Genomic DNA, 23,610 nt, shown 5'->3' on the forward strand with positions numbered 1-23,610 from the left:
GAACGGTCTGGGGGATAATAAACCGTCTGAACTGATGGATAGGATGCTGAACCTCATGGGACCAAACAAGCCAGAGTTCCTCTTCATCCACTTCTTCCTACGACAGCTGCCTTCTCAGGTACGGGCCGCTCTGGCCAACACTAAAATAACAGACTGCCGTGCCCTGGCTGCGGAGGCTGACAAGTTTTTCCTCGCTGGCCAGCAACAATGTGCAGCGGCGTGGCAGCCTGCCCTGCCCTCTTCACCACTGCCCCACGCCTCGACAGTCTCTGTTGCAGCGACAGCCCCACGCCAAGGGCGGGACACTGGTTTGTGCTATTACCATGCAAGGTATGGCCCCAATGCCAAGCGGTGCCGACCACCGTGTTCTTTTGACACATCGGGAAACGCCAGAGCCGGCACACGGTAGTGGCCCTGTGTGCTGGCAGTCCTGGCAGGCTTCTTTTCATTCAGGATACTAAATCCGGACGTCGGTTCCTGTGTGACTCGGGTGCGCAGAGCAGCATCCTACCCGCTACTGCGGCAGACATGCAGGCCACCGGACACGGCCCCCCAATGAAAGCTGCTAATGGTACGCCCATCCGCACCTACGGCACCAGGCATGTGTCTCTGGGTTTCGGTGGGCAGAAGTTCACCTGGGACTTTGTGTTGGCGGACGTGTCCTTTCCTCTCATCGGCGCGGATTTCCTGTGCGCTTATGGACTACTGGTGGACGTGAAGAACCACCGTTTAATCGATGCGGCCACCTACTGTTCGTACACGTGCACTCTCGGTGGGGCAGATGCTGTCGGACTGTCCAATGTGCTCTCCACCGCAGATGAGTACCTCCGGCTCCTCGGGGAGTTCCCGGCCCTCACACAGCCTACCTTCTCGTCGTCCACGGCGAAGCATGGTGTGGAGCATCACATGGCCACTGCTGGTTCTCCGGTCTATGCTCGGGCTCGGCGTCTCGACCCTGCTAAACTTACCATCGCCAAAGCGGAGTTCGAGTCCATGGAGCGCCTTGGCATCATTCGCCGCTCCAGCAGCCCGTGGGCTTCCCCTCTTCATATGGTCTCAAAGCCTGGCGGTGGGTGGCGACCGTGCGGCGATTACCGCCGTCTTAACGAGGCGACTACGCCGGATCGTTATCCAGTGCCACACATCCAGGATTTTTCCGCCCACCTGGCCGGGAAGGTCATTTTCTCCAAGGTGGATCTTGTACGTGGGTACCACCATCAGATTCTAAAAATCTCTTCTAAATCCTGACAGTTTTCAAAAATAGCAGACCTACAAGCTCGTAGCGTGCCACTCGGTGGCGCGCTATGAGCTTGTAGATCTGCTATTTTCAATAGCTAAATTACAACATAATGCTAACACCAAAAGGGGTTCCGCCCAGAATGGATTAATGAACTGGTGGGCGTGCCCACATAAAAACAACATTTTAACAATTACTGTACACTTTTTTGAAAAAAGTATACCTTGTAGTGACTTTCTAGGGACATAATTCACCCTAAGAGAGTGGGCGGGGGTTTCGGGGTAAACAAGGAAGTGGGGGTGTGTGTGTTGTGTTGTCAGTGTGATTGAAGAGAGTGAAATAAACAGACGTGCCGTTCTGCACATTCTGACTCAAAGATAGGAGTAGCATTCGTCTTACTTGCTATCCCTACATTGGTGACCCCGACATTCGTCTACTGGTCGTTTCCAGTGACTTAACTTTAGTAACTTGACGTAACCCGAACGTAAGTTACTACGTAACTATGGCTATGAACGCTCCGATCAAATTACCGGAGTTTTGGGAAGCTTCTCCAGCAACATGGTTCGCACAGACTGAAGCCCAGTTCGCGTTGAGGGGCATTACCGACGACGTGGCTAAGTACTATCATGTCGTATCAGCCCTCGGAAGTTCGACAGCACTGAGAGTGGAGAGTTTAATTGTTTCTCCTCCTCGGGCGGCTAAATACGATGCGCTCAAGAGTCACCTGCTGAAGACATTCCAGCTCTCTGATGCGGAGCGCGCCGAACGTCTCTTCTCCTTGAACGGTCTGGGGGATAATAAACCGTCTGAACTGATGGATAGGATGCTGAACCTCATGGGACCAAACAAGCCAGAGTTCCTCTTCATCCACTTCTTCCTACGACAGCTGCCTTCTCAGGTACGGGCCGCTCTGGCCAACACTAAAATAACAGACTGCCGTGCCCTGGCTGCGGAGGCTGACAAGTTTTTCCTCGCTGGCCAGCAACAATGTGCAGCGGCGTGGCAGCCTGCCCTGCCCTCTTCACCACTGCCCCACGCCTCGACAGTCTCTGTTGCAGCGACAGCCCCACGCCAAGGGCGGGACACTGGTTTGTGCTATTACCATGCAAGGTATGGCCCCAATGCCAAGCGGTGCCGACCACCGTGTTCTTTTGACACATCGGGAAACGCCAGAGCCGGCACACGGTAGTGGCCCTGTGTGCTGGCAGTCCTGGCAGGCTTCTTTTCATTCAGGATACTAAATCCGGACGTCGGTTCCTGTGTGACTCGGGTGCGCAGAGCAGCATCCTACCCGCTACTGCGGCAGACATGCAGGCCACCGGACACGGCCCCCCAATGAAAGCTGCTAATGGTACGCCCATCCGCACCTACGGCACCAGGCATGTGTCTCTGGGTTTCGGTGGGCAGAAGTTCACCTGGGACTTTGTGTTGGCGGACGTGTCCTTTCCTCTCATCGGCGCGGATTTCCTGTGCGCTTATGGACTACTGGTGGACGTGAAGAACCACCGTTTAATCGATGCGGCCACCTACTGTTCGTACACGTGCACTCTCGGTGGGGCAGATGCTGTCGGACTGTCCAATGTGCTCTCCACCGCAGATGAGTACCTCCGGCTCCTCGGGGAGTTCCCGGCCCTCACACAGCCTACCTTCTCGTCGTCCACGGCGAAGCATGGTGTGGAGCATCACATGGCCACTGCTGGTTCTCCGGTCTATGCTCGGGCTCGGCGTCTCGACCCTGCTAAACTTACCATCGCCAAAGCGGAGTTCGAGTCCATGGAGCGCCTTGGCATCATTCGCCGCTCCAGCAGCCCGTGGGCTTCCCCTCTTCATATGGTCTCAAAGCCTGGCGGTGGGTGGCGACCGTGCGGCGATTACCGCCGTCTTAACGAGGCGACTACGCCGGATCGTTATCCAGTGCCACACATCCAGGATTTTTCCGCCCACCTGGCCGGGAAGGTCATTTTCTCCAAGGTGGATCTTGTACGTGGGTACCACCAGGTGCCTGTCCACGCGCTGGACATCCCCAAGACGGCTGTGATTACTCCGTTCGGCCTGTTCGAGTTTCTGCGCATGCCGTTCGGACTCAAGAACGCTGCACAGACGTTCCAGCGCCTCATGGATTCAGTGTTGCGGGACCTGCCTTTCCTTTTCGTTTTTCTTGATGACATTTTGATTGCTAGCACCTCCAGGACTGAGCACCTGTCGCACCTCCGAACTGTGTTCGAGCGGCTCAACGCACATGGCCTCATCATCAACCTGGCTAAGTGCCAGTTCGGCCTGGCGACCATTGATTTCCTCGGGCACCGAGTTACACGTGAGGGTGCTGTTCCCCTCCCGTCAAAGGTGGAAGCCGTCGCATCCTTTCCCAGGCCGCATAATGTCAGATCTCTCCAAGAGTTCATCGGCATGGTAACGTTTTATCACCGTTTCCTGCCCCGGGCGGCCCATGTCATGCGACCCCTGTACGAGGCCCTTAAACGCAAAACCCCCAAGCATGCTGTGGACTGGTCCCCAGAGAGGGACAGCGCGTTCAGGGCTGCCAAGGACGCTCTTGCTACTGCCACCATGCTAGCCCACCCGTTGCACGGAGCTCCCATCGCCATCACTACTGATGCTTCGGACTATGCCGTCGGTGCAGTGCACGAGCAGTGGGTCGACGGTGCCTGGCAGCCCCTCGCCTTCTTCAGTCGCCAGTTGCGTCCCAACGAGCGCAAGTACAGCACTTTTGATCGCGAGCTCCTGGGCCTCTACCTGGCTGTCCGTCATTTCCGGTTCCTGCTGGAGGCTCGCTCCTTCACAGCGTTTGTGGATCACAGACCGTTGACTTTTGCCATGGCGAAGGTGGCTGAACCGTGGTCTGCACGCCAACAGCGTCACCTCTCCTACATCTCGGAATTTACTACAGACATACGTCATGTCGCCGGCAAGGCCAACCTCGTTGCTGATTGCCTATCCCGAGCCGTCGTTGGAGCCGTTCATCTGGGAATCGACTATGTCCGCATGGCTGCGGATCAGGCGGCGGATCCGGACGTGCAGGCTTACAGGACAGCGATCACAGGGCTTCAGTTGCAGGATGTAGCCTTCGCCGGCACCGGTGCCACACTCCTGTGCGACGTTTCGCTGGGCCAGCCTAGGCCTGTCGTGCCCGGTGGGTGGCGTCGGCGTGTTTTTGACGCTGTTCATGCGCTTTCCCACCCGGGCAGGAAACCATCACAAAAGCTGGTTGCAGCCAAATTCGTCTGGCATGGCCTCAAAAAGGATGTCCGGGACTGGGTGACCACCTGCGTGGCGTGCCAACGATCTAAAGTGCACCGCCACACTAAGGCCCCCCTGGCGCCTTTCCTGGTGCCAGAACGGCGTTTTGACCACATCAACGTGGACCTGGTGGGTCCTCTACCTCCTTCCCATGGCTTCACCCACCTTCTTACCATGGTGGACAGGACGACCCGCTGGCCGGAGGCCATTCCCCTGTCTTCGACGACGACTGCTGAGGTGGCCCGGGCGTTCATCGGGACCTGGGTTGCTCGTTTCGGCGCCCCGTCTGACCTGTCCAGTGACCGTGGTTCCCAGTTCACGTCTGAGCTGTGGACCGCTGTTGCTGAGGGCCTGGGCATAAAGCTCCACCGCACCACTGCATACCACCCGCAGGGCAACGGCATGTGCGAACGTTTTCATCGCGCTATGAAAGCTGCTCTGAGGGCCACCCTCACAGACAATGCCTGGATCGACAAGCTCCCGTGGGTTATGCTGGGCATCAGGACAGCTCCCAAGGAGGATCTCCTGTCCTCATCTGCCGAGTTGGTTTACGGCCAGCCACTGCGGGTCCCGGGGGATTTCGTCCCCTCAGCCACGACCCCCTGGTCAGCCCCTCGTCAACGTTCTTTGCTTCTGGATCAGGCCATGACCTTTGCCCCCGTACCCCCTGCACACCACGGCCTACCTCAGTCTCACGTTCCTGCCTCCCTGCAGTCAGCGGAGTATGTTTTCGTTCGACATGACGCTCACCGCGGACCCCTGAGGCCCCCTTACGACGGCCCTTTCCGGGTCCTGACAGCGGGGGACAAGACCTTTGTCGTTGAGGTCGGCGGCAGGACAGAACTAATTTCTGTGGATCGTCTTAAGCCGGCCCACCTGGATTTGGATCGGCCCCTTGGACTGGCGCAGCCTCCGCGGCGGGGACGCCCTCCCGCCCCTTCCCTTTCCCCCCCTCCCCGCGACAGGCCGGGCTTGGCCTCCCGCCCCCCCTCGCACGCCCCACTCCTCCACCCGCCGGCTACTGCGCCCGTCCGGCGGAGCCGTGGAGGTCGGGCCATTCGCCCCCCTCTTCGTTTACTTTGACTTTCTTTTTCTGTTCTATGGTGAATTCTGGGGGGGCCTGTGTAGTGACTTTCTAGGGACATAATTCACCCTAAGAGAGTGGGCGGGGGTTTCGGGGTAAACAAGGAAGTGGGGGTGTGTGTGTTGTGTTGTCAGTGTGATTGAAGAGAGTGAAATAAACAGACGTGCCGTTCTGCACATTCTGACTCAAAGATAGGAGTAGCATTCGTCTTACTTGCTATCCCTACAACCTCCTTATATAACAATAGGACCTGATGATCATGTTTTAGCATGGAAAAAATCACGGCACTCCATCTTTAAAGTACAGTACTTAAGTAAATCTACTTAGTTACTTTCCACCACTGGAGAACACACACGAACATTACAGTAACGCTACGCGCTGACTCTCTTGGTGGACTTGTGAGTCGTGTCATTTCTGAGTCTTTCATGCGCGTCTTTATAATGCCCATGAGAACCATGTCTCTCTGATCCTTCGACAAGGCCGCTGTAGCCATCCGTGTGTCACAGATCATGTCTGGGTCACAATCTTTGACGGCAAGACACAGCCTGGCGCTCTGAATTCTCCTTTCGTCATTCTTGGCATGGGCAATTATAGTTTTGTGTATCTTTTCCATTTCTGTGGGTCGACCCTGTTTTCGTTTTCCAAAAGACTAGCACAGCAGTGTCCCATTTGGAACCTAATGAGTGCTTTTGGTCTGATACATTCTGACTATAAGCATGCTGCATGCATGTCATGAGACTAATGCAGTAGTGAATCCGAGAAGAATTTCTTTAATGATCATTTTGGTGCCTTTTAAATCTCAAAATGTATCTGATCTTGGATAATGATAGTATTCCCGAGATGATGACGCTTATCTCTTTAAAATAATTACTGCTACCCCCATAATGAGCAAAAATTCTGCCCCTTAAGCATGTCTCAAACAATTACACACAGTATGTTATACAGTAGGCTACATACTGTTGCTTGGCATGAACTGGCATTACAATTTGATCGTCTCTATTCTTTATTCATTATCCATCATTACTGTCCTGAAAGTTGTACTAATTAATAGATCAAGGCAAAAAGCTCCTTTTTTGAGTTTGTGTTTGTATTGTGTGTGCGATCACAGATCTCAATCATCCTTGACAAAAGCCTGATATAGAACACACATACGTATATCTAGCCTCGTCTGGCACCAGTGAAGACAAACTGCCAGCCCGTGGGAGAATCCATCTCCTTCCCTGTCACCAGCGAATTATATTGAAACGCCAGGGCCGCTTCTTTTAATATTTTCCCAGAGGCTCAATAAAAGTAACCATATCCCGGCGTGAGATTAATGACAGAAACTGAGGGATCCAGCCAGCAGAAAGAGTAACTTTTCCCCCTGCCTGCAGAAAAGTTGCCTGTCTTTTAACATTTACTTTTAAGGTTAGTGAGGATGTACTGCGGACAGTAAGGGACAGGTTGGTGTTTGTGATTGCCCTTATTGATGTTACATAACACTACTCATTTCAGTAAAGATATTTTTTATGCATGTGATGGCGTAATGATTTTTTTGTAGGGATGTGCCGATGAGACATTTTGGGCGATATCGATATCCGATTGCTGTTATGGCCGATAAGTGATAACTGATCATGGCAGATGTCGATGTGATCTTATTCTGTATTGAAAAATACATGTAACAGGGTATCTGCACTGCAGAGATTTAACTTAATTACCTTTATATTTAATATTGTGAGCTTGTAGATCTGTTCAAGCTGTTACTTTGGGATTGTTTATCTATAAAGACAGACTGGTTAATCTGATTGAGTAATCGAACCGATGCTGATTAATCTAAAAACAACTAAAATCGTCCGATACTGATGTCTCTCTCTCTCTCTGTGTGTGTGTGTGTGTGTGCGTGTGTGCTTGCGTGCGTGAGCTGAGAGAAGACTTGAGTAGACCCACTGCTGATATTTCCTCTTTTATTTGTAGACTAGTCGACACAATTAATTACAATTCAAGCAGCCTCCACAGGGATTCAAAGTTATTAATTTCTAACACAGACAGATGTACAATTTAAAGGGAAAAAATGGACTGAATGCAAATCTAAAGATGGCTTCTCTATGCATATCAATGAGGCCATCTGCAACAAGAACCCAGTGGAGCAGACCATGTGTTCAAAGTTTAGCCCACTCTATTAGAAACCAATTTAGGAAGAAAAAAATAATCATATCTTATATGTCAAATTGTCATATTAAAATAAATATCTTTTCATTTCAGCATATTATAGCAGCCAAGCAGGACACCTTTTTGTTCTAAGATATTCTGGAGTCATGTAAATTAGATTGATTGTCTGGGGTGGGTGTTGTGGGGAAGTATTAATATGCCATAATTGAGTGCAATATATTTGCGCTGACTGTGTTAGAAAACCCAACAGCTGCATTTAATGGGACCAGTAATTGCACTTTAAAAGATTTCCTAGAATAAGCACTTATTTTGTCTGCTGACATTGCAGACGTGACACATTCTATCATTGTTTGATTTGTCACTTTCCCTATTCGTGATCCATTTCATGTCAAACATTTCATGTCAAACTTTTGAAAATATAGCTTTCTACTCTGCTTGGGGAACTAATTGGGAGACTGTTACTATTTTCCAATTTCAATCCATGCCTTATGAAGGTGATCAGAAAGCGACAGTGGTACTGTCATCACGCACGCACACATGCACACACAGTCACGCACGCACATACGCACGCACGCACACACACACGCACGCACGCACCATCCAGAAAATGGTGTCTTTAATATTGTAATAATACAAAAGGCATGAAATGAAGTTTCATCGTTTCTGTTAATTTCACCTATGCATATTTCCAGGAGGGGCAGCATAAAATGAGCCACTTAGCCAGCGTTGTCAGATGCCTGAGTGATAATGGACTTTAAAATGCCTGCAATTCCTGCTTGTGAGAAGAAATGGGGGGGGGGGGGGGAAGGTATGAAATGACATTAATGTTTCATGAGGATCATTGCTCATTTCAAAATTGCCTTCGCTTTCTCTGCACCCGAAGAACCACCCTGTTTTCTTAACCCACTTAGGACGGGAACGCATTCCTCGTCACTTTAGCGTTTAACGACTTTAACTATTATTTTAACCTCAGCTGTTGAGTGCCGCGCTACGAGCTTGTAGATTTGCTATTTTTGAAAAGTCGTAAAAAAAAAAAAAAATCTCTCACAGCGAACTCATATCTTTGCTTCTGGGGGGGGGGGCTGGAATAACAGATGGGGGTCGGCGACCAATTGCATATCATTTTTGGAGTCCTTGACATGAAATAGTTTGAGAACCACTGATCTAGAAACATAGTTTTTTCCAGAAAACTTTTCAGAAAATGTATTTAGAAGTAATTTATAGTATCTGTCTCAGTCCTAAATGTGTTAATCACCAATGCACAGGAGATGACATGCAAATCCACATTTGCATCAGAGATGTTTCCGCATGTTTATTCCTTCTTTGAGGATTCTATAGTGCATGTTTTAAAACCACTTTGTTGCACTGGCTTACTCTCTAATGTCATCGAGCTAGGGATCAGCTTATCGGGTAAGGAAAAATATGAAGAAGGGGGAGAAAAAGGCAGAAAATAGCATCAGAATAAGATTATCTTTTGTACCGAAGAGAAAATGGGGAACCACAGTATAAGCCATGGGGGAGCTAGGCAACCGGGAACCTTTACAAGTAGAAAGTTGTATTACTGTACTGATACTGTAATAGCTTCTTTCTTTATTTATGTCTCTCTCTCTCTCTCTCTCTCTCTCTCTCTCTCTCTCTCTCTCTCTCTCTTTCTCTTTCTTACGGGGGAAACTAAGCTATAGTCACACAGAGAGAGAATGATTGCAGATTCTGATTTTCTTTTTCTTCTGCAATCATTTTCTTAACCCTAGTCTTTTTGTATCGGCTACAAATTAAGGAGACATCCTCGTTGGAAGATGTTAAATTCATCTGATGCCTTAATCTAATTTATACTCAATTATCCCAATCTCCTCCATCATTGACCACTTAGCTTTAAGAAATCCAAAGATATGGATCTCCTGGAAGGGTGAACTCTACGCAGTAGTGGAAAGTCAAACGGAAGGCACTTAGGAATCTGGAGGCCCCATATACAGTACCTATGACATAATTATTCTGTTGATACAGGAGTACAAACAGTTTTGACTTTTCAATATCTCGTGCAGCCATTATTCTCGACAATTTCACAGCAACAACACCTCTCCTCATAAAGTGTCTCCCCTTTACCTCCCAATGCTGCACATTTTACCCAGGTTATTAACAGGGAAAAGGTGTAACTTGAAGATGTAGTGCCCTTTTTCATGTGTTTAAGAGGTGAAAGTACTTCATTAGACCCCTTGGTATGGTTGTTATGTGCAATGATTCCCTTTGTATTTAGGGTTTCTTCCTGGAGCCTGAAACCTTCACAGTCAAACGTGCCAATGAAAAAAACAGTAATATAGTTATAGTGACATCACACTATCGGCCCCTCTCCTAACCCCTCCCCTTTTATCATACAACTACAGCTGTGGGTGCGGCTTCAGTTCAGGTGGATCACCACACATCAACACCTACCAGGCAAACCAGGCATACTTAATGAACTGGTGGGGGTGCCCACATTAAAACGACATTTTTACAAATACTGAACACTTTTTCTTTTAAATCTTCCTCCTTATATAACAATAAGACCTGATGATCATGTTTCAGGGTCGAAATAAATCATGGCACTCCATCTTTAACATCGGGCGAGAGAGCAAGACAGCAAATGAGCGAGAGAGAGAGAGAGAGAGAGAGAGAGAGAGCCAAGGGTGGTAGGGGTTTGACTGACGCCTGACAGTCAGTCGGAGCTCTGAGGCTCCCCTGAGGGTGGAGGCCCGTTTCAATTGAAACTGCATGGTGAAACATAGCGAAGGCCTCCTCCTATGCATGGAAATATAACAGAGACACAAACACAGTATGTCATGAATTATTCATCGGCGTGAGAAATGAAGGACGGAGTGCTTCTTTTTTCCATTTGTTTGTTTATCCTGCAATCACGACTGTGGCAAGCTGCCGCTTCCCGCCGTCACATCTAAGGAGCCATTATCTGATTTTCTTATAGACTTCAGTCCAAAGACATTTTCTTCTATTCTCCCGTCAGATGAAGCATGTACCGACTGAACATTTATAAGACGACGTGTGCAGCAAATTGGGTCAAGCAATCATCATCACTTCTTCTCTTCTCACCCAGTAATGATAGTTCTCCTCCACCCAGCAGCTCACTGTAATGAAGCTTTAACACAGACAAACCTGGGCTGTAGATCATAGGTAAGCAGCCTTTGATTGATGTAGCATTTCCTGTCCTCTCCCCTCAGCTAAAGACCCCTTCATTACCCACGGCGCAAAGTCTGTCTTCTTCACGCGTCTCCTGTTCATTAGCACGCGACACGTTAACTCATACCCCAAAATGGCTGACAAATGGAGCGGGGGGCTCTCGAAAAGAAATGATTGAAATTGAAGCGATGATTCATTACGCTGATGCATGCGTACTGTAAATGTACCGGCACAGTTCTTCCTTCAACCTCTTTGTTGTGCCTCGATGTATCTCAATCTTTTTCTCTTTTTTGTTTTTTTGCCGATGTACTTGCCAGCAGGCCAAACATTTCTTCCGTTTAAAACTATGCTATCTCTTAACAAATTGTCTGCCGGGCTTTATATGGCGGAGAATTCCGTCCGATGCATATACGATTGGATTTTATATGACGGAATATTCGGCCAAAATAAATAAATGTGTTAAAACCATGCTCCATTCAAAGCCAGCTTCTGTTATGCTATTCATCTTCATCGGCATGAGGTAAAGATCCATGCATGTTCTGACTTAAAGGCTGCTGATGCAGTGCATATTTTACATCAGTCACTTGAAAACGCCACACAAACAAATGTAACTCAGAGAGGTATTTTCTCTCTATTCATCTCAGATGAGAGTGTTTTTCTAGCAGCACTTCGGCCTAGTGCCACTGCCAAAGCAGCCCGGATTCACGTGGCCAATTCGCTTTAGAAAATCTAGGGTTTCATTCTTTGATGGACTGACTGTATAGTTGGAACATCACTGAGGGTACGGCCATGACAAATGGACTGTGGCTCGGGAAAATGCAAGCAAGTTTTTTAGCTTTAGTCACACCATCGAGATGGCTGAAATCAATACTGATCTCTCTAATTTTCTCCGGAGAGTCTGTTATTGTGCTGTTAAGTGACTGCACTCGATTGCTAAAACCTTACTCTCTGCAATGAACCTGCAATTAATCCCGTTGGCCATCAGATCATCAAATCATATAGTCACACAACCGCTGATACAGGGCTATACGTACAGACTATCGGGTAAAATAGGGTCCCTATTAACCTGATAAAACAAAAAAAAATCAGCAGGACCTAACCCATGGTGCAGCGGAGCTTTTGTACTGAATGAGAGCGACTGCAGTTCAGCTGGGTGACAGAGAAATGAATGAGAGACGTGCATAAGCCAAATCCCAATACCCAAAATCTCGGCCACTCGCTCACTCCAGCATGGAGGTGTTACGGTGAAATTGGTGTCCTGCTGAAATATGTGACAATAGTCTAGACAATCGCATAACGCCAGTGTCCGAATGTAAATCGTTGCAGTTTGTTTATTAGCAGAGTTCAACCTAGCGGTATTCAGGCCAAGTATTTAAAGACCTCCATGTAAGTTGTGTGAAGTCCACAACATATTTCAGCAGCTCACCAATTTCACCATAATTTGCCATACTGGAGTGACCGAGTGTGACGAGTGAGCGAGTGGCCGAGATTTGGGGTATTGGAATTTGGCTATATAGAGCGTTGTAGTCCGGTCAGGAACAGAATATTTTTGCCATAGACGTTTCAGAAAGTATTTATTTAACTAAATACTTTCTGAAACGTCTATGGGAAACATAATGGGAAATTCTCTTCCGGGCCCCTCGTCATCATGAAAGGGGGCGGAAGGGGACTGTGACACTCTATTAGGTATAGGGATAATAACAGGGGCACCTTCTCCAACGAGCAGAATGTGTTCATTTGGGCAGTGGTGGGCTCTGATGTGTACGTCACTGTTTCACAAACAGTGGGTCGGGACCCATTTGTGGGACTCGTGGACCAAATTTTATGGGTCCCACTTTATTTTCCCTAGAGAGATTTTGTACATCTTTTTAAAACAAACAAAAAATTCCTAACATTAAGAAGAAAATAGCTGATCTACAACAACACGTGTGAGCCATCGCTATTTTCAAATGGCAAAGACACTTGGTGCAGAGGAGGGGAAAAAAGGATGAAATCAGATGTTACCACATCCTATCTCATAACACCCCATATCAAAATGTGCCATGGCATATATGTATGGTGTCGTCTCACATCACATCATAAGAAGGGCATTGAATGAATGACAACTAGTTTATTTTGTGCTTGTTATGGGTCGCTGACTTTATTTCAAACTGCAATGTATTAATCTTATCGTCGCTGCTAGTCCGCGACAAGAAACAGTCACACGTGTGAATACAAATATCCTCTGACTGCCAAAAATATATATTCCCTGTGGTGCGAAGGGCAAAATCAGGAGATTAAATTCGTTCTCCCAATTGATAACTGACAGAGTGATGAATGGTCATACCCTGAAGGCATTGAGAAGCGAAAGATGCAGGGGGATCATTGGCACAAAACTTGATATCCATGGAAACTACTGTATGTCGCTTCCAAAGCCAACATATAAACTATCTATGAAATAACGGGGGTTGGAATAAACACGTCTAGTGTTCCTTTGAGCCTCCTCAAATGCCCTACTCCATGTCTCAAAATATTATACGCAACAGTGTCCTATCGACTATCGTGGTTTTTTGGGGGGGGATTTAGGCAACAAACCTCATTTTGCTCGTCGAAGATGAAGATGATGAAGGCTGAGGCCGAGGCTAGTTCATTATGTAAGAACAGCACCTGCGGGACCACTTCTTACAGGTTTTGAGCTTTTTAACCACATGAACCATAGAGACTATTCTGGCGAACATTTGCCGGAAATAGCTGATCTAGTAGCTCAGCTTTGAAAATGGAGCCATCGATACAAAAAAGGAAATTTCCAAAATGATGTCTTAACTCCCCCGCCAGGATTAATGTATTTATTTAACACGCATTGCCAAGGTTTCCCCCCTTTAAACTCTTATTTTGAAGAGCCAAATATCCGTAAACAGATGTTACGATGACTTAATGGTGTGTGTGTGGTGTCTTGCCCGGTTGTTGTTCTCTCGCTGGGTGCAGAGTATGTGGGCAGCTGTGGGCAGTTGAAAAACCTTGTTTTGACCAGAAACAACTCATCTACGGTTTCTACGGTTGGACTGACTGCCCATTCCATGGCGCGACCCTCCCTAATAGACATGCAAATGTATACACCTTTGTGTTCAAGCCAAGGGGAGCCACTGGCAGGGTTGCCAAGTACGCTTATTTTCCGCGACTTTTAGCTTATTTTTTTCCATTGTTGCAGGTTTTTTTCCGAGTCGCGGGTTGTGGCTTGTCAGTGACATTCAGCCCTCCCTCACACGCACGCACACACACACACACACACACACACACACACACACGCGCCTCCCTCATTACGACAATGAAGCATGTTGTTAAATAGGGGGGGGGGGGGGGGGGAAATGAAAAATTCGACTAAAGTAGGCCTATGGGTGTTATAGGCTAATCGGTATAATAAATGACCAGAACATGAATTATCGTGTGTGTGTGTGTGTGTGTGTGTGTGTGTGTGTGTGTGTGTGTGTGTGTGTGTGTGTGTGTGTGTGTGTGTGTGTGTGTGTGTGTGTGTGTGTGTGTGTGTGTGTGTGTGTGTGTGTGTGTGTGTGTGTGTGTGTGTGTGTGTGTGTGTGTGTGTGTGTGGAGGGGGGGATCATCTTTTTGCCTGGCTAACTTGTAATTCCTGCATACACTACTGGATTCCATAGTAATTGGCAGTTGAATGTAGCTTGTTTTCGCCAAAAAGCAACATAACAACAACGTAACATAACATATATATTTAATATTTTTTATAAATCCTCCTATACACAGTGGTTTTCAACCCTTTTCATATCAAGGCCCATTATTTATTCTGCATTTGATCCAGGGACCACCATTTGATGAAACTTCTCAAGACCCAAAAACTAAATAATATTTTGTTATTGTTGTACAAAATGAGCTTGGTTTTGTTTGGATCATGTGATGTTTTAAAGCACAGCTAAAGGCCTACTTCTACACTCTTGCTTTTAATTGATCTTTTAAATTCCTTGTTATTCATGTCCGACTCCTCACTGTATTGCATTACTGCTATTATTTTATTGTTTTAGGAGTGGGCACTGGGTTGTCAAAAAGTAAACTTTGCAGAAATGGGTGGTGATGGTCAGAAATCCAGTAGGAGCACAGTGGGGTGGGTCACCACACAATAACGACCAGCCACCACAATAAGATTTTTAGTAAGTGGCCGAATAGGCCAAAAAAAAGGCAAATAATCGCAAAATAAAAATAAATATATAAAAAAATCAAACATTTTGTGCGCTGCACGAGTGTGCATGCGTGAAATGCGTGAAAAAAGAGAAGGAGAGAATGAGAAAAGAAGTTAAAGAACCTGCACTCTCATCTGCTCCAAAAGTTATACTTTATTGACGACGTTTCGAACCCAGCACCTCTACCAAGTGATGTGCGTATTCTATTAGTTTTTATACGAAATTAATAAACAATAATCTAATTTCTGATTTGTGAGCCCTCCATAGCTCTGCCGCTGCCCCTCCCATACCCATGTTTCCCACCATGGTGGATTATGCTACAAGATGAGCAGTAGTTACGCATTGACATTAAAAGTGTTAAGGAGCTTGTGTCACTTTAAACTGTTGTTATAAACTTGACAGGACATACAGTAGGAATCTCAAGGGAGCTGATGTTTTGGACGTGTAGAAGAACGCAGAAATTAATTAACGTTAGGATGTTAATTCTATGCTGAAACTGTCGGCAACGTCTGGGGACATAAATTAAACGAAATGAGACGGTGCGTAAATAAATACTATTGCAACCGGAAACTCTCAACAGGGAGATAGACACACTTCGTTTCTGCTTTTCATCTACACTATTTAACATTAGGACCCTGCAGAAACAATATGGGCTAATTTGAATTGCATTCACTGTGTCGCTCAAATAGCGGCAGCTACTGACAACTTCTAAAGAAAGTGGATGTCTCGATGCATGAGTTGACGCAAGTCGTCATCTGGTATTGTTCAAACTGTGGCATTTTCAAACTGTAACGATTTGTTCAATATTAAAATGTCACATTCCAAAATTACAGTACAGTGGCACACATTCTTGCTAAGCTAAAGCTACGCACAAGGTTCTTTTCAGACCGTTTTGGCTGCATCCTTGATGCCGTTGGATGTATTATTTGCAGCCTTATGGCTTCCCTGTAACCCGAGCTATTGTGCATTTAGCAAATAGCCAGGCTACTGCAGGACTAGCCTGGGGTCCACATATGCTTTCTATGGCATAGGCAGCTCCCGACAGGATCCGCCGGGAGAATCTAGACGCAGCTGTGTGAAATGAGACTAATTAATTAGAGCGTCAGAGAGAGAGGAGTGTGTGTGTGTACATGTGTTTGTGTGTGCGTCAATTTAACAAAGGTGCAGACGATCAGAAATCAGCAGAGAGTGATCAACGTTTGCGCTACTCTATGCCGAGTTGAAGTGGACTCGGACCCAGACTTTTTTTTTTCTCCCTGGAAATAAAAACGTCTGGGTTTCCGAGGCTACTGCAGGACAGGCAATGCATACTATTATATACAAGAAAATGACTTTGATATCAAGAGAGATATATTAAAGCATTAAGCCACAGGACTCGACAGGAGGCATATAAAGCACGACGCGGAGCAGAGTTCTTCTAACCCTCAGTAGAATTCTCCAGATCCACACGGGTACATTTGGTTACGTTTGGACACTCGCACATTTCAATTAACACACAGGCCCCTTTTCCACCGGGATTGAACCGGTTCAGTTTTTTTTCTTCCCACCTAATATTGAACCTGTTCAGAGTGTTTCCACTGAAAATGAGTTGGTTCAGAACACTGAAAGTTGGTTCGGAACTGGAATAAAAAAAATGGCCGCTGGTTCCTTGAAAGCCCCAACGTTCGAAAGATCTAGAGCGGAACGAGTTAAAAAAACAAAGTTCCTTCGGTGGAAAAGGGGCCACAGACCGAGAGACAGACAGACAGACAGAGAGACAGACAGACAGAGAGACAGACAGACAGACAGAGAGGCGCGTGCTGCGCTGTACCTTGATGGCGGTGGAGGCGATCTGGATGTGGTGCAGCTTGCGCAGGGTGGTCTCTCTGTCAATGAAGTAGGAGGCGGCCAGCTGGTGCAGAGCCTCCAGAGTCACAGCTGTTCCGTTGGCTTCGCTCACTTCAGCCGTCCTGCTCAACCTCCGCTTGTCAACAAAGATCATTAATGACTCTTCCCCTGTAAATCCCATACACACACAGGCACACAGACATAAGGGAAGCAGTGAGCACTGACATTGCGTATAGGTTTGTGGTTATCAAAGAGCGGTCCTTGGACCCCCAGGGGTTCTTGAGGAGGTTCCAGTGGGTCCCCAGCATAATTAGTTAATATAGCATAAAAATCTGTTTAAATACTTAATCGACTATTTAAAAAAAATCACTCTTGTGTGCTGCCCACTGTGGCTGCCACATGACGTCACAGGAGGCAATCATTCATTGCAGATTCACTGACACTATGTGTGTTATATATAAAAAGAAAATCACACCCGTGTGAAGTGAGGGGCGCTCTTATCATCACACGTCATCATACATCATTCGTATCAATGTTTGTGTTCATGCAATGTTTGTGTTTGCACAAACACTCAAAGCTGGCCATTCATTGTCAATGGTATTCGATGCGTTTGTGTTAAGCGATTTTAGGCGGGAACCCCTTTGCGCCACTCGGTGGCGCGCTACGAGCTTGTAGGTCTGCTATTTTTGAAAAATCAAAGAACGACTGACATAGAAACATAGCTTTTTCAGAAAACTGTCAGGACGTAGAAGACATTTTTAGAATCTGATCTCGGGTCAAAATGGGTTATAGGACAATATTTGTCTTTACACAAACCCTCAAAGCTGGACATAGGAGGGGCTAGCTGGTCTCCCAGCTCCGGCCTCTCGCTAGAACAACATTCCCTTTCTATCCTGACGCGCTCAATCCGAGTAAAGTCACCGGAAGTTACTAGTTTCAAATTCACTCTTCTTTATTTATTTACCCCCCAGAGTGGCAGAGAGCAGGAAGTGGGTTCCGTATTTCCTGATGATACTGTCGGTGATGGCGATGAGACTGGGCCTCCTGCCCAGCTGTCTGATGGTGTGGAGGAACTCGGGGTCCAGAGGCAGGGCAAAGCCATTGTTCTCCTGTCTCTCTAGGGCCAGGCTGTTCACCTTCCAGCGGCCAAACTCCCTGCAATGTCACACACACACACACACACACACACACACACACACACACACACACACACACACACACACACACACACACACACACACACACACACACACACACACACACACACAATTATAGGTAAAGCAAACAAAGCAAATCACTTAAACACACAGTATAAAAGGCAAAACAGCATACACATATTTGACATGTATGCGCACACACATAACATGACAAATCCAGCATCGCATCATAGGAGCACTTTATATGATGCAGTGAAAGGCACCCGTTGTACTTCTATACTCGATGAGGTACAAGCTCAGCATTCCGTCCGAGACAATCGCCAGAGTGACTAAATGCTAACAGTCCAGTAAAAAAAGTGGTATGCACTTAAAACAAGCCATCAATTTGAGCCATGATTCAGTCCTTCAACAAACCGTACAGTATATGAACTGCCAGGCAGGCACAACCTGTTTATTTCAGAAAGCCATTCCAGAAATGCACTTAAACAAGCGTATAACCAAGAAGACCAAATAACTGCACAGACAGATTATGGCTTGTGCCAAACTGTGTGCACGTGCACATGGGGCCCGGAGCCATTTGCCATTTTATGCACAGGGCACTCTTTCCACTTTAAACCCGGCCATGAATAAGTGGGACATTTTTCTGCTGTAAATATGATGCCCTACTGTACTTGAGCCTCACGTTGCACTCCCAACTGGGAAGTGCTCGGAGACAGTTTTCACACCAGAAAACCACAGAATCCCTGCTCATTCCAAGAGTGGTCTCTGGATGAAACTGCTGATAATGGGGCAGACGTTATTGTAGCTGTGCAGGAATTGTGCTGGCACAATTGTGCTGGCTAATCTGCTTTGACCCAGTTACGGCACAATCATCACCTGGCACCGGCGATGCATGATGCAATGATGCATTGCAGTGATAATGGCTAAGTAATTAAATGTTAACTGTTAAGAAATACATCACACCCGTGTGAAGTGAGTGGTGCAACTGCGTGTGGGGATACACAGGGGGTCCCCGGAAGTTCCAGACCCACAGGACCACGGCCAGGGGGCCGGGCAGAATCCGGCGAGCCGCCCCACGGTCGAAACGGTTGAGAAATGACAGTTACCGTGTGGGGGTCCCTCTACTGTACCCTGTATTGTACTGTACAGTACTGTCACTGTACTGGCACACCCGAAATCATCATATATACAGTTAATATGTGCGTGTGTGTTTGTGTGTGTGTTAGGTTGTGCACAGGTGGTGAAAAACAACCATGCTGTTTTCATGCTCATACCCAGCCAGCCAGCCACCCAGCCACCCACACACATAGCTCCGTAAGGGAGTGGTTGCACCACTCAAACATCTCACCCGTGCTAACTTAGCAGTGCAACTATACTTTTATTGTTATTACTTTACTTTATATGTTTATTTCGACGGGACAAGCATATTCATGAACATTACAACCAAATGCAACGTAAATCCACTGGATTTAGCAAAGATGCTAAATTTCATCCTCAGTCCTCACACAAATCGTAAAAACAAACAGACAGGCAGTGAAGCACACTACCGGGACATTTCGAGACAAAGTATAAAAACATATATATACAGTGTACAAGAACAAAGTACAAGGTCAAATGTGCGTCTATATAGTTCAGCAGTGCCTCCAAAGGGCAACACAGAATTGTAAGTAACTTGTGCATAAAGTGCATCATTGCTTTCAAGTAATATAGGATAATATGCTCATGTCAAGGTGCACTACTAGACTATTAGACTATACATGGTCACAGGTTTGGTTGTTGAGTAACCATTTCTTTAGCTTGTACTTAAAAGATGGAAATGACAGACAATGTCTTATTGTCAGAGGTTTGTGTGTGTGTGTGTGTGTGTGTGTGTGTGTGTGTGTGTGTGTGTGTGTGTGTGTGTGTGTGTGTGTGTGTGTGTGTGTGTGTGTGTGTGTGTGTGTGTGCGTGTGTGTGTGCGCACACTCCTCCCTGGAGCGCGTGTGTGTGTATGTTTTTTTTTTCTCAGTTCATCATGCATCTCGGTCAGAATATTAACGCTTCTAAGTACTGACCAGGACCAGACGGAGAGCTTTAAAATGGGTGTGATGCACCCATTTTAAAGTCACTTCACTGGTTGCCTGTTTGTTCCAGAATTGATTTTAAAGGTCCTTCTGCTGGTTTTTAAATCTATTCATGGAAATGCACCTGCCTATTCATCTGATATGCTGCCTGGGTATGTGCCTGGGAAGAGCTCTCTGACCCTCTGGAAATGGTCTTTTAGAGGTTCCTAAGGCTAGACCCAAAACTAAAAGGCATGGATAAACAACCTTTAGCTATTATGCTCCTATATAACGTGGAACAGCCTGCCTGTAAACCTGCGGCTCTCTGAATCCACAGACATTTTTAGCAGAAATCTTAAGACACACCTTTTTAGCATTGTTTTTAACTAGGTCGTGTCATTAATCCCTGTTTACGTTTATTCGTAATTTCAAATATTTGTATTCTAATGTTTCTTCTATTTTGTTTTGTAATCTGTGAAGCACAGATTACACAGAGTCCGGTACCGATTCCGGTTCTGCTTATCGATTCCGGTTCTTAACGGTTCTCTATTTCGGTTCCAAAATGGTATAAAATAACTTAAATAAGAGGTCAAATGTTTATTTAACAAAAAAGCTCAATGTCAATTTAAGACATGCAATGAATAGTGTAACATCCTCTCCTTTATTCAACAGTTGAGCCATTTGTGGATAGGCTATAGTAAGCTATGTTTTCCTTATTTTAAATATAATATATCTATTCTGTATTTACCCAGGGCAATAGTGTTGTAGGCCACTTCTCTTACTACTATACTATACTGACAGTAACAAATAAAAGCATTTCTGAGAGCAGCGCGCGCACACACACACACACACACACACACACACACACACACACACACACACACACACACACACACCAGGCGTTTAGCGTGGATTAAATGATTGCTTGGGATAATTGGCATCGCTAATGGAGGGGGGGGGGGGGTTTAGTGCAACTCCGGCCGATAGGTGAGAACCTTAGAGTATATAGCCTATGTGATGAGAACGGGTTTGCGGACGTGTAAATGGAGGGACCATTGAAAACAAAGGCGGCTTGCATGCTGTGGTTTGCTAACAGAAATTTGCATGCACAAGGGCTGCCAGAGTAGGCTATCATTTCTTGTTTTTCTTGTTTTTTCACCCCCTCTCTTCGAAGTTAGACTGGTCACAGTTAAAGGTCACAGTTAACTATGGAATCATGCATTTTCCGTCACTCAAAATCCCCATACACTGGGCTGTCAATCTCGCATCAGGGCCCGTGGGACATTCCCTCCACCACTGCCTGACTTCCGTCTTTGAGTACTATGAAAAGCGCTATATAAGTCCCAGATATTATTATTATTAACATCGATTTAGTCATGGTGAAGCTTGGTACAGTGGGCAGACAGTTTCTACCTCGTTTTGTGTGCAGTTGGCGCATACTCTGTCTTCTCTTGGGAGCCAGTTCTGTCTGTGGCGGCCTTTCTCAATCGCAAGACTGTGTTCACTGAGTCTATAGCGAGTTAATTCTTTCCTTAGTGTTGGATTGGTTACAGGTCAAGCTCAAGTATTCTGCTACTGTGTATTCTTTGTTTACAGCTAAATAGCATTCCCTTTTGCTCTGGTTTTCGGTAGATCTTTTCCAGTGTGTAAGATCTTTCTTTTTGTTTTCTTATGATTTGTTGTAGTCCTGTTTGTTTTCTGTCTGGTGGTTGTTTTGTCCCAGAACTAAATGGCCCCTCTTTCTAGGGATTCACTGTGTGTGAGGGTTTTTTTGTGGAGTGTGTCTGGTTCACTTTCTTTTAGGTGGTTATAGAATTTAAATTATGCTCTCTTTTTGTTTTTGATAATTAGTGGGTATAGTAATGCATAAAAGCAATTTTCCGTTGGATGCGGATAATTGATTTGCACGCAGAGTCTCAATTTGGTGTTTATCCCATTTTTCAGGTTTTTGATCGGCAAGTGGTTCCCAGACTCCGCAACCATAGAGGGAAATGGGTTCTATAACTGAGTCTAGTTATCTTTTTTTTTTTTTTAAGATATTTTTTTGCGGCTTACGCCTTTTATTGATTTTTTTTTTGAAGGGACAGACAGTAGGCTGACAGGAAACGGGAGAGAGATGGGGGGATGACATGCAGTAAAGGCCGTGTCGGGCTCGGGAGTCGAACCCGCGGCACACTGCGACTGGATTACCAGTCAGGTGCCCAGACCGTTACGCCACGGCCTGGGCGAGTCTAGTTATCTTTAGCCAGATTTGTATTGGGATGTTTAACTTGTATGTTTCTTTTGATGGCATAGAAAGCTCTTCTCGCCTGTTTATTTCTCTCTGAATGAGAGATAGAGAGAGAGAGAGGTGAAGTAGAGTAAGGATAGAGAGGTAGGGAAAGTACAGGGATCACCGCAGTTCTAGGAAAGGCCACACGAAGCACAGGTGTGAAAGGCACTTCCGCATATATCACGGTCTATGACTTGGCCACCTGAACCCGCGCACAAAGTTGTGCGCTCCACGGGCACAAATTAATTAGCATTGTGGGCGTGGAATTCTCTAAATTGTGATAGATACTAGAACTCTCAATTATTATCTCATAAAATCGGATTAAACTAAATAACATAATTATAGCAAGCATGGGCATTACAAATGTACATGTGTGCAAGTGTAAAGCATATATACTCTGACTATTAATTCTCCCATAAAATCGTATTAAACTTTAATACAATCATCACAATTCAAATTATTGAATCCTAACTACTATTTCGGTCATTCAGAAATTCATTCAGAAAGTGCACCATTGCACAGATGGTACAATTACAGTATGTGACCAGCATCAGTTTGAGGGAACATGGCCACATTTTTTTAATTATAAGGCAACACAAAAAGCTTGTAAATTCTTTCCACATCAAACATTATTTATAAAAACAAACCATTATTTGATAGTTTTTTGTCATGTAGAAAATGTATGTAAAAACAATTTGCTCAATCACACGAACGTGTCACAAACCTAAAACAGCAATTATCCAAACTCACAGTGTTGCATCTATGACGTGTTGTGAGCTTGTAGCTTGCTATTTTCGGTCTAATGAAGAATGAACAACGTAGGCTCTGTCTAAATTAATTTATCTGCTCTGCAGAATAACACGTTTTTTGGAAAAAGACGACTGTTGAATCGGTGATTATTGGGTTCCCCAAGGCCGTAACACACCAACAGTGTTATACTGGAGGCTGCAGTGTTGGAGATTATGAAGGTCTCTATTCATAATGGGACAGTGAGTTCAAATCTCTGTTGTGTTAACATCAGCAGTAGCCTTGGAAACCCAGACATTTTTATTTCCAGGGAGAAAACAAAAGTCTGGGTCTGAGGCCACTTCAATTTGGCATAGAGAAGCGCAAACATTGCTCACTCTCTGCTGATTTCCGATCGTCTGCACCTTTGTTAACTTGACACACACACACGCACACATGTACACACACACTCCTCTCTCTCTCTCTGTCGCTCTAAGTAATTAGTCTCATGTC

At 46.0% G+C, this 23,610-nt stretch overlaps 1 protein-coding gene across 1 annotated transcript in view; it reads right to left on the minus strand.

The window, feature by feature from the left end:
• The window catches only part of brinp3a.1 (bone morphogenetic protein/retinoic acid inducible neural-specific 3a, tandem duplicate 1), a 70,278-nt gene that overhangs the window by 24,827 nt on the left and 21,841 nt on the right, over window positions 1-23,610 (minus strand). Inside the window, exons 3-4 of the mRNA XM_083767850.1 lie at window positions 17,865-18,055; window positions 16,884-17,068 (exon numbers count right to left, since the gene is read on the minus strand). Of these exons, the coding sequence (XP_083623976.1) occupies window positions 16,884-17,068; window positions 17,865-18,055 (376 nt within the window). The remainder of the gene's footprint in view (window positions 1-16,883; window positions 17,069-17,864; window positions 18,056-23,610) is intronic.

This window comes from Protomyctophum parallelum, assembly GCF_964188405.1.
Source record: "Protomyctophum parallelum genome assembly, chromosome: 6".
In the NCBI taxonomy this organism is placed as follows: Eukaryota; Metazoa; Chordata; class Actinopteri; order Myctophiformes; family Myctophidae; genus Protomyctophum; species Protomyctophum parallelum.